Source organism: Diadema setosum, chromosome 5, assembly GCF_964275005.1.
Source record: "Diadema setosum chromosome 5, eeDiaSeto1, whole genome shotgun sequence".
In the NCBI taxonomy this organism is placed as follows: domain Eukaryota; kingdom Metazoa; phylum Echinodermata; class Echinoidea; order Diadematoida; family Diadematidae; genus Diadema; species Diadema setosum.
In genome coordinates this window covers 11,385,606-11,403,995 of record NC_092689.1, presented here as the reverse complement: position 1 = coordinate 11,403,995, position 18,390 = coordinate 11,385,606, and the positions used below count along the sequence as shown (strand labels likewise).

At 38.1% G+C, this 18,390-nt stretch overlaps 1 protein-coding gene across 2 annotated transcripts in view; it reads right to left on the bottom strand.

Annotated features, from left to right (window-relative positions):
• The window catches only part of LOC140229089 (uncharacterized), a 68,362-nt gene that overhangs the window by 13,665 nt on the left and 36,307 nt on the right, over positions 1–18,390 (bottom strand). Inside the window, exon 1 of one of the 2 annotated variants that reach the window (XM_072309353.1) lies at positions 12,770–12,932. The exons of the other annotated variant lie outside the window; for it this stretch is intronic. Within the exon in view, the coding sequence (XP_072165454.1) occupies positions 12,770–12,923 (154 nt within the window). The 5' untranslated portion in view covers positions 12,924–12,932. Of the gene's footprint in view, positions 1–12,769; positions 12,933–18,390 lie in introns of those variants that run through there. 2 annotated transcript variants of the gene reach the window in all.

The following is an 18,390-nucleotide window of genomic DNA, read 5'->3' as shown; positions in this document are numbered from 1 at the left end:
CTGCCTGTAAGACACTGTAATATGAGTCATCTGTGTATTTATCATACTCAATGGGTCTAACAGCTTGAGAAGGTTAACACATTAATATCTTAAAGGGTCACATCATACTAATCTACGCCGGATAATCACAAAAAGAGGCATGAGAAAACACATACAACAAAAAACTGGAAGTACATGCATTAATTAGTGAATGATGAATAGTACAGGCGGGTCAAGGTAATCCCAAGATTCAATATCAATTACTTGACAGATGATCATCTATAAGGGTCATATACCTGCAAGACCAATCTGAATAGAAACAGAGGAATGGGAAAACACAAGTAAGCAAAGATGGGGAGAAAGGAATGACAAGTAGGAAATATGAAAACCTACCATTTTCCCCCCATTTTACAGCGTTTTGCTTCGTTGATGCAATCAAGGTGACCATCAAGTTTGAGCATCACCTCAAATAATAGATGTGAATACTTCTATACTGCCTTCACCACCCAACATTGATGAATCAATTCTTTATTGATATGCAAATATACCAGTATAGAATTCTAATGACGGAAGGGCTGGTAGTGTGTGGATTTGGGGAAAAAAAAAAGGTAAATTAACTGTTTGGCATCTAATTTTCATCTCCTTTTCTTATTAACTGTGTTTCTTTTTATCATGACAAATGTTTAGCTATGTAATACCCAGTACTAATGGACATTTGCAAGAAGTAACTAACATGCAGTCACACTGGAGATCAATGTTGCAATAAATCTATCAAGCTGCTCACACAAACACAAAGTAATTTTCTGCTTTTTTCTGTTCATCCTCTCTCCCTCTCTCTTTCCCAAGAGACACTGAAAGGTTTGGAGATGAAAAAAAGAAAAGAAAAAAGAAAGACTTGTTCTGACAAACAATCCAACAGCCATGACATAAATTTGACTGCAAGACTAACCTTCCTCACTATTTGAAAGGACTATTCAGATACTCAGTATGACAAGAGTGCCGTTATGCGAAGGCAGGGACAATGGACATGTTATTGTTAGCATGACAGAACAACAATGATGAACTGCGACAGTGAGCTAAGTGATCCTGAACTGCGGTCAAAACAATATCATTATTTCTCCGAAAATGGATGTTGCAGCACATGCTGTTGCGCAGGGAAGAAAAGATTACAAAATCCCCTCGCAGCTTGCAATTTAAACAATCCACCAAATTGATATTCACGGATGCACCACAAATAAATCCAGACAAGGACTCAACTTGAGTTGATGTGATGTGACAGGTCTATAGCATCCAAGTTGCTGCATAAAATCATCAAAATCTTGCATACAAGCATGCAGAAAAATGCATCTTTATGCTACGGAAGAAAAAATGCTCACCATATGGAACAATAAAGACAAACAAACAAACAAAGAGTTCTATTCATATGATATCAATGTAACTGAAGCCTGACATGAAGCACTCAACATTAAGGTTGACATCATCTTAACCTTTTTTCAGCTAGCTCATTTGCTGAGTTCTCACTACTCTGTATAGACCTTCAACAATCAATAAATTGGAAAGCAAATAGACCTACATGTGTATAACATAACAAATGTATCATAGTGCCACCTGTATTTTGGTGATCAAATGTTTATTGCCAGAAAACCACTTAAGCTGTACTTTACTTGAAGGGCTGGAAAACATAACAAAAAGTTGGACGTATTGTATTGGATGGACCATTCCCAATAATTATAAGCGTGATGAATAAATTGGCCAAGGACAATGTACACAGGGTATGCAAAAGCATACTGACTGTACCTGCGTACACAAAAATGTGTCAGACGGTAGCCTACACCAAAAGCATTCTTCTTTTTGTTGGAAAAATATCACAATTGATTGTCACATAATTTTCTAGATTGTCGTCTTGGAACAACAGTTAAAATAGTGCTATCTCTACATTAACAGAAGAGTCAAATTAATGGCAAAAATAAAAGGATAATGACAGGCAGACCCAGAGTATTGACAGATTCAGTTGGCCAGAGGTAATATCCACTGACTGTAGAATATCGTACAATGTTATGCCAGAATGAGCAAATGACAGGTGGAAAAAGGGGAAGTTACAGTGACAAAATGCATGGAAGTACCGCCCTCATAATTATAACTGTTCTTTGCTGGCAGTTTGCCCGACACAGCCCAAGGGAATCTGCCGGTTTCCATTCATACATGTTCACTCACTGAATGAACATTTATGTTTTGAGTGCAACTTATCAATGGATTGAACATCTGTGCACTTCAACTCATTCATAACATTTACACTGAACCTACAATGCAGACACCACATTCATGCAATGCACATCTATTCACTCACTGTACGTGCTTGACTAATAGCTTACCTTTCAGGCTCTATCAGATTTTTTTTTTTTTTGGTCTCGATACAGCAAGAGGTTGATTAAACAAGGAATGCTTAGACTAAGATGGAGATTTCCTTTGCACTTATTGTCACATGAAAATTTATGATCCAATCATAATCAGCTGTATGCTTCACGAGGCATACCTCTTTCAGTCAAGCAACCAACCACAATTGGTTGACAGTTAGAAAACATACCAAAATGGACTGTCAGAGTCATATGTTGGAGAAAATAACCAGATTCTTTAAGAATTTTTGCTATAATATAATATCTATGCATCAAATCCAGACATGAAATTTAATGTACAACGTGTACTATACACACAATATTACACTCCATGCTGCTGGGTATTGCAGCAAGTATTACTGGTGACAAAGACCAGGAGATACGATCTTATTCTTCAGAAATATATTAATCTTCAAAAAGATAATGAATTTACCTTTGCATATGTGTATGTTTAAAGGACAAGTCCATCTTCATGGACATGTGGATTGAATGAATGCAGCAATATTAACAGAACACATCAGCAAAAGTTTGAGGAAAATCGACAATCCGTTTTAAAGAGTTATGAATTTTTAAAGTTTCTGCTTGGTCACTGCTGGATGAGAAGACTAACTACAGCTTGTGATGTCATATGTGTACAACGATATAAAGAAAATATAAAGAAAATTCAACACATGATGCACCACGCGTTACCCCGGGGTACCGTAGTACCCCGGATTACCGCGTTGTGTAGCGCCACCTCACGTCCATTCGAGAACAGTCAGAGAAAAATGCATGCACTGTGTGCGTGTACATAGTCCTTCCCATGCCACTGCATGTTATACTATGCGTGCATGAAAGCTGCGATACCACTAGCGTGTGCTTTAGTGTAATGCAGTGCAGTGGCTGGCACGCGCTAGCTCCAGCACCAAAATAATTTCCTCTTTTTGGCACCCAGGGTACAACCTTTTTAAAAAAAAATAAATAATTCAACAAAATGGCTGATTTTTATTTGGTACCCCGGGATACCATTTATGTCATCATATATTCATTTTTCTTTCATAATAAAAGAATATTTGACTTCCCTTTTTTAGAAGGCAAGGGGGAATAATATTACCCTTAACATACGTCAGTGACGAGTTGAGGAAATGTGCACTTTTCTCAAAAAGTAAAATTTTGTGAAATTCTCTTTATATTTTCCTATAGCGTTGTACGCATGTGACATCATACACTGTAGTAGTCTTCTCATCCAGCAGTGACTGTGCAGATACTTTATAAATTCATAACTTTTGAACGGATTGTCCGATTTCCCCCAAACTTTCACTGACGTGTTCTACTAATCTTGCTGCATTCACTCAATCCACATACACATGAAGGTGAACTTGTCCTTTAAGGATACTAGAGGAACATGTTTGATTTGGGTAATGTAAATTTCCAGATAAGAATTGGGCTGATAGGCTTCATATCTAAACAATCTATTCTCATAAGCTGTGACTGAAAACAAATACTAGACACTTTGTAAATTTACAATACTGCTAATGATATCAAATTATTGCTTATTCTAGGAATGTCATGCTTTCATCCCAACTTAACATGTCACATACATACACACACACACATACACATGGACCCCCCCCCCCCTCCCACACACACACACATTTACGTAAGAGTTGATATTAACAGCTATACCCTGGTGTTGCTATGGCGATGCCATCATACGCAGGCAGCAATTTTCAAGAGCGGGCTGCCGATGGAATGACTAAGGGATGAGTCATACTGCTAACTGTACGGTCCCGGCCGCGAATGATGACAGACGAGCGTAAGGTTCATTTTTCCTGGTAACAGGCTTTCTATACAATTCAGGCCTGCCAGATGGAAGTATCGCGCTCCAGATTAATTTACTGCGTCTCATAGTCCATCACTGATCGAGCTGCGCACTTTGGAAGAAACAGATTTTCGTCTATTCTATGCGCGGTCTTCCTTTAACGAGGTTAAACTATTTTAAAAGCCCCCTGATTCACCTCATACACTGCATACACTGCTCCTACTTCCTCTTAACAAGGTGAAATTGTTTTGATAGCAACTACTTCATCCCCCGAGAACAACCTGCTGGCAGGAAATGTAATTACCTACATTTTTACAAAATTAATTATCACCATATTACAAGGGGCAAGGGAACGAGCTGCCAACTTGGCAGGTGGATGAAATTGTCAAATTCTTTAACGTCACTTCCACAAGCAACCAACGGAAAGGTAGGGACTTTCATATTCTCATAAAGCTAAAGCTTTCTAGAAAATCAAACATTAAACAGATCAATGGCGAAAAAAAACCAATAAACATAAAATATTAAAGCTGTGTAATTTATGGGGAAATGTGAGAAATTTCCATACAAAATTTTTTGTCACATATGTAATGTTTATTGCACATTTACAGATAAATTTAGCTGCACAATTTTTTGAAGCATTCTTACCAACTATCTAATCTTTGTGCCGCAGAAATTAATTTCTTGTGATATCAAGCCATTTACACTATCCACACACTAATGCCATGTTATATTCAAGAAATATAGTGAAATATCTACATGTTCCAATGTAATATAAGCTGACTGCTTTTCTCATATAATACTACTTTTTTTTGCAATATTCATCAAAACTGACACTGAATGAAACATTATGCAGAACTAAGAACATGTGTTTATAGTAATGAATGAAAATAGATTCTACCAATGAAGACAAACATTGATACAATGTACATTACTATATTATTTTACACACACAGAAATCAACACTCACTCAGACTTGGGCAGACATCAAAAAATCAAGTGGAACTTACAGCCAAGTGCACCGCAAAGAACTAAGAACCAACTCTTACCTATGCCCATCAATGAATAAGCGTGTAGTGCAATGAAACATCCAAAAAGGCTCTCTGCAATATGAACGTCCATGCACACACAGAGTTTCCCTTCTATATGTGTAGGAAAATTGAACAGCAATTGCTGTTTCCAGCTCTTCTAGATTGAGGACAAAATAGTGTCCAGTTTTAGGATAGTGTTGTCAGCTACTAATGTCTACAAGACTGACAGTTGACTACTAAAGGTACAATATTTTATACTACATGAAATGAAACAGGATACCCTTTGTCAACAAAATGTACAAAAGAAAGGGGAAATACCGTGTGAGGTTTATCTCCTTAGCTAGACAGAAGACTTCTGATTTCGTAAACAATCCCATTCTGATCTGGGCACCAAAGTCCACTGTTCCACGAAAATTAGATAAGCATAACTTCTGTGTAGTTGTGATCAGCAAGAGTTATGACGTCACAACTGCCACACAGTGAAACAAGAATTTTCCACCTCGCTGTATGCTTAAAGACAGGTATCACAATCAGTCACACAAGTTTTGAATGTTGAAAAATGTTGAGTGCACGTAGACATGAACACGTAGACTGTCAATTCAAATACTGTGTGAGTCACATGCGAAAACAGGATTTTGCTGTAGGCCTATAGAGCTCCAATTTTTTTTTTTTTTTTTTTTGATGTCATTAAAATAGACATTTAGGAGGGCAAAGTCTGTCTTTTAACTTCCAAGTGGCAAACTGTTTGGGAAAAATCTTCAGTGTCATTTCCATTCTTCACTTTTATAATCTGACATCATTGACTGGTTGGCATAATCATAAATGAAATCCTGAGTAATTTACATTTGATGATAGAAATAAAAAAAAAAATCTAAAAAGTCCCTGTGAACAATATAAGATATGATTAAATCAGCAAATAATGATAACAACAACAAAAATGGAACATTGAGGCCTGTAAAGAAGTTTGAATGTTGGTCAGTCAATCACTACTCCTAACTTCCAAGTGAAACCTAAAAAGAGCTGCTTGTTGTTTATCCAGAGTGTTGCATATTACTTGCAGAGATTTTCACTCTATTAAAACAAGGTAATTAATTTTTATTTTTCTTCTTATTGAAAAGGAAATCACTGTCTGTCTCAAAAGATGTGTAAAAATCAATACAATTTCCTTGATACATATCTTAAAAAGAGAGAAAACACATTTTTTTGGGAAATATAGAAATAACTTATCTCAAGACTAATCCGAAGTATGTACTAACATTGAATTAGTCCTTGTGACCAAAACACTTCTTTAAAGTAGTGGCTATAACAAAAACAAGATACAAAACTTTGTAACTTGCAAACTTTCATCATATTTGCGTATTCCATCAAAATGTCATTTGCATCACACCAAATTCTTTAAATACAAAACTAAATTTCTCTCGCAAACACTGTATATCATATGATAACTTGCTACATGTATCTTAGAATCAAACCAACCTACAATCCTAACATACCATTTTGACATCAACATTTCAAATACTCTACACTACAATGACTCCAGGACAGATTTAAAGTGATACGTCAAAGCAAAATGAAAATATACCCTGCTAACAGACCCATGTTAGCTGAGGCCTCCCTCAGATACTACAGAGTATTATCACCAAAAATGGAAAGCAGACATGCACAAGCCCAAGAGCTGCCTGCAAACCATCAAAGCGTCTATTCAATGTCTGTCCCCCTGCCTAAATCAAATTAAATGAATCGCATTTCAGCTCCGCAACTTTCAATACAATTATATAGTTCTGTCAGATACATTTGGAAGGGTGCAAACAGTTGATGAAAGTGACAAGCATGAGCCATATATACATTTTGCACAACACTGTGAGAAATTACCTCCATATCTATTTGTAGAACAGAGGAAAACAAGTAAAAACTGAAAATACAATCTTATTCTTTAAACTTTTAAATACATTTACTTGGCTGTGACCACTTTTTTGTTCACAATGCATTTATTTGCAACTGCCCCTTTTGTTGATATTGGGTTATCAATCGCAGACAGCTTGCTCTGATTATGTTTAAAGTGCTGTGAAAAACCTGACCTTTTCAAGAATGATATTGATGTTAATGAAATTACCAGAAGTGGCAACAGAAAATAGACACTATAGGTATAACTTTGTATAGAAGCATTGGATTTGGAGGTAATTAACAAATGCTTGTGTGCTATATCTCAAGTTAGGAGTATGAAACCATAGGAACTCTGCTCTTAATCTCACCACATACAATGCGAGATTAAAGGACAAGTTCACCTTCATTAACATATTAAGGATTGAGAGAATGGAGCAATATTAGTAGAACACATCATTGAAAGTTTGAGGAAAATCGGACAATCTGTTCAAAAGTTATGAATTTATGAATTTTTTGTGCAGTCACCGCTTTATGAGAAGACTACTGCAGTGTATGATGTCACATGCGTACAACAATATAAGGAAAATATAAAGAGAATTTCACAAAATTTCATCTTTTGAAAAAAGTACACATTCCCTTGACTCGTTACTGACATATGTTACGGGTAATATTATTCCCATTGCCTTTAGAAAGAGGCAAGTCAAGTGCTCTTTTATTGTGCGAAAAAAGTGAAAATATGTTGAATTTTCTTTACATTTTCTTTATACTGTTGTACTCATATGACATCACGAGCTTTAGTAGTCTCCTCATCCAGCTGTTCCAATACAAAAATTTTAAAAATTCATAACTTTTGCATCGATTGTCCAATTTTCCTCAAACTTTCACTGATATGTTCTACTAATATTGCTGCATTCTCTCAATCCTTATGTTCATGAAGGTGAACTTGTCCTTTAAAAAAGAAAGATTATTTACATACATAATAATGTAATGGTAAAATCATAATGGTATTAACCGTAATGGCATTACATAATCATGATAGAAGTTCAACTAATTTGTAATTAATTACAAATTCCATCATTACATGGGAATGGAATTTCACTGATTTACACTGAACAGATTACAGCTAAAAATCATAAATTTTGCTATGGACTTGCTTGGTTTCTCAAAACATGGCAAAGCAAAACCTTTGTGAAATACAAAATACGATATCCCACCAGAAACATGAAATCTGGGCTATGTATAATGTGTGACTCTGAACAAGTCATAAACTTGTATACATACCCACAAGTTTGTTCAACCGTGTAAACGGTTATCACAAACAGCTTACTGAAATGAAGGCCAGGCATAATCTCGTGTCAAATACCTATAAAGAGCCAACATATATGTACGTCAGTGTGCAGCCTGCCCACGATTGCAAAATAGGTCAGTCACTCAGCTGCTCATGGTCAACAAATTGAGCAATGGCTTTGTCAATCCAGTTGTCACATGTACATCATCGTACACGTACAAGCAAAACATCATTGCAAACATGACAAGGCAGACTTGTGTGAGTAGAAAATATTAAGATGCTTGTATGTATGCAGATTGCTTCATTAGTACAAAGAAGAGTATGCATCAATATATGCAAAGATGCAAGACAACTCGTAAATTATTCAAGAGTGGGAGGGGGGTAGTTTTGATTTCACTTCAAATTTAAAGCAACAGACATCACTGGCAATATATATTGTCACCTCAAATTACTTTACAAATGATCCAAAGTCCGCGTACATGTGTCTTGTGTGATTCAGGTCTTACCTTCTCTCGAAATGATGCCAGAGCCCGGAGTTCTACTGGACATCGAAATAAGATAGATTTTCCTGACTTTGGAACATATTGCGCTAGGTAAAAGAGTTGTGTAATATGGTCCTTAAATGTTCCCCACATGTAGCAGCCAGCCATTCATTGTGAATTTAATAGTCACATCATTTTTGTTTTTCATCTCAGGTAAAAAGAAACCAAGAAGCATTTTGGATGAGCAGTGTTTACAAAAAATTTGGGTCCAATTTCTTATGAACAACATCATGCATGCCAAGAACGCATTGCAGTGCGTGGGCGGCAAGGTTGAAAATTCAAGGTCGGAACTGGAGTAGAATAAATCGGGTTTCCGGAATCTTCTTCTCTTTTCTCTTGAGTAAAAACAGAGTAAACATGACACCCTTATATCCGATAATGATACCATGGGCATAAACAGAAACAATAGCTGTCAAAATACAAATATAGGAAGTGATATGTTATTTCCTCTGATATGTGCGGGTACCGCCTATTGCAAAACTGCTGTAAAGGGAGGGGATTGTTTGTGAATGAAGATCTGAAATTGATACCATTTAATGTGCTGGCTCAAGTTTCTCTCTGGATGAAGTCAACAAAGGATTATTGTCATCTCTCACGCTGAAGAAGCTAAAAATAATGCCACTCGATTCAATCAAAGATAAGAACATAGAGCCAGCATGGCACTATGGCTATTGGCAATGACTTCCAAAAGAAAACACTCCAGGAAGTATGACTTCCTAGAACTCACCTGCAATTTCGTACATACTGCGATACTGCAATCAGAGAAGGTCCAGATAAGGAATGTGTTAGGTAAACATATTTCAGCTCTGAGAAGGGCTTTTTACACTTGTAAAATTTTGCTTAGCCCCGGACCAACGGTGGGGCTAAGGGGGGGCCTTAGCCCCACCGTTGGTACGGGACTATCCTTAGCCCACTTTCTGTTTACACTCGTTTTTGCCAAAGTGGGCTAGCCCCACCGAGAGTACGGTACTATCTGGCCCTGCAAAATAGCAGGGGTTAGCACCGCAATTGCGGTGCTAGCACCGCAATTGCAGTGCCAAGCAAGTGAGTGTAAACAGAACGAAAAAATAATCCTGGGCTAAGCGACGGAGACGAAGTCCGACCCTCACTGACCAATCAGAAACAAGGTAGTCAAGTGCTGCCGGTGCGTGAGTGTACGTGTACAGTACACAGCGTAATTATGAATATTCATGTGGTTTGGAAAGTCCGGGGCTAAGAAATACGAGTGTAAAAAGGTCAGTTTTCTCCTTAGCCCCGGACAAGAGATAGTACGGGACTAATTGGCAAGCGTAAAAAGCTGAAAAAATTGGTACGGGACTAACGATAGTCCTGGGTCAGAGAAAGTCCGGGGTTAAGAAACACAAGTGTAAAAAGCCCTAGAGAGTACTGTACGAGCTGAAATTTTCGCGTACAGATATTTTCGCGAATTGCTACTTGGAGGACATTTTCGCGTGTTGTTAATTTCGCGGTTACGAGAGTCTAACTGAACTTACTTAATTGCACGTTGTTATTTTCACGTGTTGTTATTTTCGCGGTTCGAAGGCGATTCGCGAAATTCGCGAAAATAAAACCACCGCGAAAATTTCAGCTCGTACAGTATCAGGGTGCTCAGATGCAAAAAAAAAAAATATATATATATGTTATTAGAAGGTACAGCTTTACCAAAACGGTACAGCTATACGATGAATTTATACGTCTCAACGTTGACCAACGAAACGACATATAATGAAACGTCAGTCGGAGCATTGTTTCAAACTAGAACTCGATAATGAATCAGCATTCCATCGTGTCCATTGTGAGTCTGAATGTATGGCAACCATAGAACGGTATATAACTGGGCGGTTCACCTTCATTAACATAAGGATTGAGAGAATGTAGCAATATTAGTAGAACACATCATTGAAAGTTTGAGGAAAATCGGACAATCCGTTCAAGAGTTATGAATTTTTGAAGTTTTTGTGCAGTCACCGCTGGATGAGTAGACTACTGCAGTGTATGATGTCACATGCGTACAACAACATAAGGAAAATATAAAGAGAATTTCACAAAATTTCATTTTTTGAAAAAAAGTACACATTCCCTTGACTCGTTACTGACATATGTTATAGGTAATATTATTCCCATTGCCTGTAGAAAGAGGCAAGTCAGGTGCTCTTTTATTATGCGAAAAAAGAGAAAATATGTTGAATTTTCTTCACATTTTTCTTTATACTGTTGTACTCATATGACATCACGAGCCTTAGTAGTCTCCAACACAAAAATTTTAAAAATTCATAACTTTTGCACTGATTGTCCAATTTTCCTCAAACTTTCACTGATGTGTTCTACTAATATTGCTGCATTCTCTCAATCCTTATGTTTATGAAGGTGAACTTGTCCTTTAATGGGAGAGCACATGAAAGGTGACCCCATAGTTGTCACTCATGACCACAACAACATGCGCAGTAGGAAACTGCACATCTATACGACGTCTTCCAGGACGGTCTAGATTATGGTCTGAATGGTCTGTTGGCTATACAATTATACGTCGTTTCTTCATCGAGTTTTGGTATAAACTGGCTTGCGTCTGAATAGGGGGTATGTGACCTGTCAGTAGGCCTAATCATAACGAGTTTCAGACTTACAGATTAAGAACTTGCTTGTAAAATATCAAGAAACATACTTCGTGCTCACTGAGTTATTCTTGTACATACACTTTATATACAAAAACAACCTTCCCAATCACATTTTTCAATCATGATACTTTATTTCAAGTTTCTCACACCAAGTGCTGTAGCCAATCTCGGTTTGGAAGTAATTTCTGACGACTTCTTGGAGCGTCTTCTGCAACCTGAAAATTTTGGCCTCAAGAACACAATGGAGGAGGCGGAGCTCTACAGCTTTCGTTACTGCCAGCAACCCTTTTGTGTCCGCTGGTAACCTCTTTGTGCATAAATGTCGTTGGCATTTTAGGATGTCAGTTCCCGAGAAGGTTAATTGCTTGACTTTCTATTAACTTTTATTACGGTGTGTGCATCTACATGTATGCATGTCCTCTTGTACGTAAGGGTAATCAAGATTTGCATGTTTAATTAACAGGCCTTGGGGTTTTGTGGCACAGCTGCGATATGGAGCGTGATTTGCAGAACTTTAACAAGCAGTAGCGTAGGAGACCCATAACAGAGAAGTGAGATGAAATCACCTTCCTGCCCATATAAAGTGTCTGCAAACAACTACCATATACACAGACTTTAAGTAAAATTGAGGTATTCTGTAGTCTGAAATCCCCCTGTCTAGTGATTTCGCATGAAAACGTGTACAACACTATGTCAAAGAAAAAAAAAAATTACTTGTGAGTCATTTTGTGTACAGGTTGCTTCGATAGATCGGGTCACACATGTTAGGCATGATTTCTTGAGGCAAATAAACAATATCAAATAGCATGCTAGTTTGCTAATCATCCCGCTATTTCGGAAATTTCCCGAGTTTGAGTCAAGAAATTTTCTCAAGCTTAGCTTTAAAATTAGCAGGCCAATTTGAATTCCCAAAACAAATGGCACGCTATTTCGTCATTAGGTAATGAAAATCCAAGCTCAAGATTCTGAAAGTGTGCTATTTCGAAACATAGGGCTGATATGAAAATGCCTTAACAGTACAAATGTAGCTACCTCTTTATTTCTGACTCTTGAATTACTACTGTTTGAGAAGGCATCTATTGAACACTGGACATTCAATGTGCACTGCTTTTAATCTTTATAACGAACACCAAAACACCTTGAATTCCCTTCATCAAGTGTCAGTCTAATCACCTACGTCCTCTCAACATTATGCCTAAAATTGAGAATAAAGCAAAAGAAACAATAAGCACCGGCTACCTTCAGGCTCTGAGCGTGGCACCAGCAGCTGAAACTGCAGCAGGTCTGACGGAGTCAAACCCAGATACGATCCTGAGGTTGCCGTCGCATCCAGCAACTCTTTGGCACTGAGCGAGCAGCCCAACGACGGCAGAGTCGTCGTGTACACATACATCAAGTTCGTCATGACGCCTGTTTCCTTCATATTTCTTCTCAGGAATGAAAAAATGGGGATGAATCCCAATGAGAAATGCTGCACAACTTCTGCCTACTTTTTAAAAATCTACTTCCCCTTTGGATGAGGACACAGAAAAACGCTTACTGTACCTAGCGATCAACTTGACAAGGAACTCTCTCAAATGAAATGCCGACAGTTCAACACTTTGGCTATTTAACACTGGCACATGATCCAACACGGCATAACTAAAGATGAAATCCTCTCGCGCCCATCAGCTCAACAAATCATACCCAATCATGGAATGTCAAATTGATGCTTTGGCTTGTGCTGGGAGTAAACTTCCACCACACAACTCGCACAATCTCTTCAATGGAGAGGTTCCTTTCAGCAGAGAAGATCCAGCAGCATTTCTCCATCCATGTAGATCAAGCTTCGATCCACTTTGGTGCAATGACACGAGTCTGGCAGGCAGAGATATTGTAATGGTCTTCACATTCACAGCTTAATATTCCCATGGTGAATGTGCAAATAAAGAAATGAAAAACCATGTGACTTCCGTTGTTCCAATTTCGCAAGAGGCTCCTCTCTCTTTTCCGTCCTCCCACAAACTATGTGCAATAAGCGAACCGGGGCCCCAATTTATACTTTGTCAGCCGATGAAGGCGGATTGTCACGCACACAGTGGGAGAATTACTGTCCATTGATTACATGGCAAGGATTCAAGGATAAATCTCAAGAACATTTTCTCTCTGCCTCATATGGTCTGGAGGATTAGAATCAATACAGAGGCAGCATACATGTAGGTGCCATTGTCTGCCGGAGCATTCCACCGTCTCATCAGAATGTCTGGGCCTTGGAGTTATGTAACAGGAAAGCAGCCGATTGGGGGGGGGGGGGGGAATGGAAGGCCGGGAACACGTAGCCGGCATTTTCTAGGCAGAACATGGAACATGGATTGCACGTACACTGAAATGTTAGCTTGACAAGGTGTCCAACTGCATCACATGTTAGTAATATTCTCGACATCTGCACACCAAGAGAGGGCATCACAAACTAGGATATATTTCTTTGGCTTCCCCAAATAAGGCATTTAAACAAAGGCCACATATTACTAAAAACAGGCAGGTGTCCATTCAATTCATTTGACCAACGGTAATTTTCAGTGGCCCCGGCAAGCAGGTGATAGGGTTTGAGGCATCCTACACGGTTATGAATATTCTAGTCATGGTCTACGCCTGGCCTGTGATGAGATGCTATATAACACAGGATCAAATACTTTAATAAGAACTAAGTTTACCTTCCCCAACCTTGACCATAAAACTGATTTCTCTCCAGCACCAAAAATGTTAATCAGCTTCTATGAAAAATCAATGTAAACGTAGTGAAAGTTTGCATTTGATTTATATCGGTACAGATTTATTTTTGACCAGTAATTACACCACCGCTGATAATATTATCATGAACAATGCGGTGATAATGTGTAATTTCCCACTTCACAAAGGTGCCTCATTTCAATCAATTTCCATAATGCTGCAGGAAACCACTCTTTGTGTAGAATGCTATCACTTGAATGACTCCACTGTCATAAATCCAAAATCCTTATCACAATTGGTGACCCTAAAACTGACAATAATTGACATGAATCATTGAACACAAAAGGAGTATTTACCAACAGACATGCAATATGCATGCTGAGAACTTGTTGATAAAGGAAAATATGTAAATAGGACCTATATATTTCTTATTTGTCAAACAGGCATTCAGAAAGCAGGTGTTTGGTTGAAACAGGTATGTACCTTTATATGAATTGCCAAAGACACACATTAAACAGGCCCTGGCAGGTAATACATTCAAACATCGCTATTATGTATTTGATATTTGCTGGCAAACAGAGAAAGTAAAACCATCAAGCACCAGTCTTCAAATAGTGTGAATATCAAATGGAAAAAAAAAAAACCAAACAAACATGAAAAGTTGTCATGCAAACACGTCCACCACCAGCGAGTGACTAAGCATTTGATTGTGATGGTCTGAGTTTCGCCAGATCAACACATGGCTGTCAGTCTCAGAATTTCTTGAATTGTTGACAGTGGTATGCCTTGGCAAACAATGACAGTAGTGTGCAGTCGTCATTGAGGAAGCTACGACATCACACTATTGTCTGCAGTGTGAAAGCAGATGGAATGACTCTCGATAGTCTCCTTTTCATACTGACCTCCTCATTTATTCTGCCAACACATACCAGTAAACAGACAGATGTTGACAGGCTGTACTGACAACATGTTATAGAAATGGTGATTCACTCACAACCCCCATCCCCCCCCCCCACAAAAAAAAAGAATAAATAAATGAATGAGCTCTAGAGAGGTTTTGGTTAGTCTTGTGAAAGACACAGGTACATAATCTATCCATCAAGTCAAAATTGTCAAGATTTATATACTGCCATTACTGGCTGTGAAACACTTGATAAGCAATGGTAAAACTGGGTCTAGAAGAACGAAGCCTATCATCATGGGGCTTTGGTGCAGCTACAGTAGACTTTCATACTAAACATGTACTGACTGGTCTTAACTGCTGGTGAATCAAGAAGTAGGTTATTGTGATCGACTTTAGGGCACGTGATCCCAATAATTCAGCTCAAGTACCTTGCCCATGAAAGTGCTCATTAGTCACACATAACGTATTCACTGGCATGTCCATGTTGTCCCGGCCAGACCTATTTTGACACCATGGATGACTTTGAGATGAAAGACCTCTTGGAAGGCTATTTACAAAATTATGTGTAGGCAGAAAAAAAAGAAAAAAAGAAAAAAAAAAAGGCATGCTGCATGCGTCAATCCCTTTGAGCCAGTGTAAAGACTGACGCAAACAATTTGTGGTCATTTCACTTTATTTTTTTCTTCTCTTCCACAGTGAGTGAAAGCATCATTCATTTTTCCCTACAGGTAGAATAGAAGAGTGTACTTTTATACCCCTCACAGATCGCAAAAAGGTCATTGTACTCTCATGTCTTCACTCTCAATGCTAAAATTGCACAGAATTAGGCTCCCTAGTTGACAATGCAAGGTATGTTGAGGGCATGGTATGAATCAGCAAGGTTTTACTACAATGTACATGTTGCAAAAAGCAAGAATTAAGGACCTTGGGGAGAGGTACATCTTGACTTTGAATGAATACATAGACTCCCCAGGTCTGCTATTAAAGATGCATTAAGTGATACCATGTCCATGATTTACTTTGAGAATAAAAGAAAAGTCTGTCGTGAGTCCTTCAAGAATCAGTTAAGATGTAAGTCATGTGGCAATGTCATCTTGTATAGCATTTCCTTTCACAGAAAAAAAAAGTTTCACCTTGCCCATCTATCCAATAAACGATAGCCCTCATCTATGGTGATGCATTAGAGAAGTATGTACAATTGTATGTGAATTATATGAAACCATGACATATAGCGAGTTGTAGAGACAGAAATTAGTTTGCTCACTCTAAAAGCAGTATGTCCTCCTGAAAAATTACAATCAGATTTCCGCATACCAGTATTGTCTAAATGCTACTTTTAAAATAACATCTGAGCTATATTTTGCAGAAAACCCAATTCAGTTTGGGTTAAGAGGTCACAGCAGAATGTGGTCGTTGTAAAGCATGTCATGGATCTGATTCTTTTGAGTTTAGCACTTGGCTGCTCTTGGAACTACATGATGTGTGAACACAATGGACAGAACTTGGAGGGAAGGAATTCCTGACGGATGCACTACAAACTCATTTATCTTTGACCACTGAAGCAAATCGGATGGGGTTTTCTGTACGGGTGCTGTTCGTTATTCCGAAGGTTTTTTATTCCGAAAGGTCGTTAATCCGAAACACACAAATTCCCTATACCTAGAGGTTCGTTAATCTGAAAATGAAAAAGGGTTCGTTAATCTGAACATTTGTGGCGTTATTCCGAAGGTTCGTTAATCCGAATATTCGTTAATCCAAAAATGAATTTCGGAACAATGAACGTTCGGAATAACGAATCTTAGGACTAAGGAGCCTTCGGAATAACGAACCTTCGGAATAACGAGCTGTAACCTTCTGTACGATGTGGGTAATAAGTTATTGGTTCATACCCTGAAACTGCATTTGAATTGATTCACCATTTTTAAAGTTATCATTGCAGAGGGTCCCGTTGTAATTTTTTGGGGGGATCTATGATATATGGATGGAAGTACAGTGTATGGTCAACACAAGTTTATTTTACAAATTTATTGCTGGATAATACATCATGTAGTCTATTCAGTACACCCAAGCAGTCTATTGCTATGACAAAATATGTTGTTTTTCACACACTTGTGCATATCAGTACTTACAAGTTTGAGATTTAAAACAAGAGGTCATTTTTTGTGTGTTTTGTGTTATCAAAAACAAAAGATGGTGTCAAAAATGGCAAGACGTAAGGCTTCCATGAAGTCAGACAGGTAAATACACAGTCAGTGTATGTGCGATGTGTGGCAATATTGTTTACAGTGTGATGCAAAGGCCGATGTATAAATACTGATGACTCAATTTCTGACCTCTGTGACTTGGGACAGCGGTTCCACTACCAAGCCAGTGCGTGGGGTCAACTGTATCAGCTTTCAGAGATACAGGTGTATTTGTCACAAAGGATCTACACACAAGGTATTCAAGTCACCTGTTTGTACAGGTATTCAAAAACAAATAATCAATACTTTAAATCCATGCAGCTGTTTTTGCACTGTACAGCAAGTCACACACAGGCAGGCTATCCCTGTCTGGAACAACCTTATTATGAAGGTATGCATAAAATTTGAATACATCAGAAAGCTGGTCCATGAGTCACACATTGAGTATGCAGCCATGAAACAACAGTGGTGAGACTGAAACAGCTGTTTGGGGTTGCCCAATGGATATAAAACAACTTCATACTACAGCACAGAGCAATGTCGCATTCCAAATTCACTATGTTTTATTTTTCACATCATTTTCTGGTAGACTATAAAAAAACTTAATACTGCATAAAGAGCAGATGGTTGATATTCAATAGTTAAGTTACATTCAAAATTCACTATGTTTTATTTTTCACATGATTTTTTGGTAAACTCTTCCCCTAGAGCCGATCATTCAACCCAGCAACACGAGTAGTTGACCATTTCCATCTATGACCTTCAAGATTAATCAACCATGATACAGAATTTAATTCATGGCACAAGCTAGCATAGATAAAGCAATCTTCAACAATGGATATTAGGTGGGCAGAATCAAGTTCATATCTCATTTAAAATTAATTGACCTTATTACGTGGAAATCATGACGTACTACGTGGAAATCATGACGTCCTACTAAGCACAAATTCTTGGTAGCGGCCATCAACATTATTCTTGGCTGGGTGAGTGCAGAAAAACTGCCCATACACCATCACAGGCCTCAACAGTGTGAGTATTATTACGGTGTAAGTGTACAACCTCTG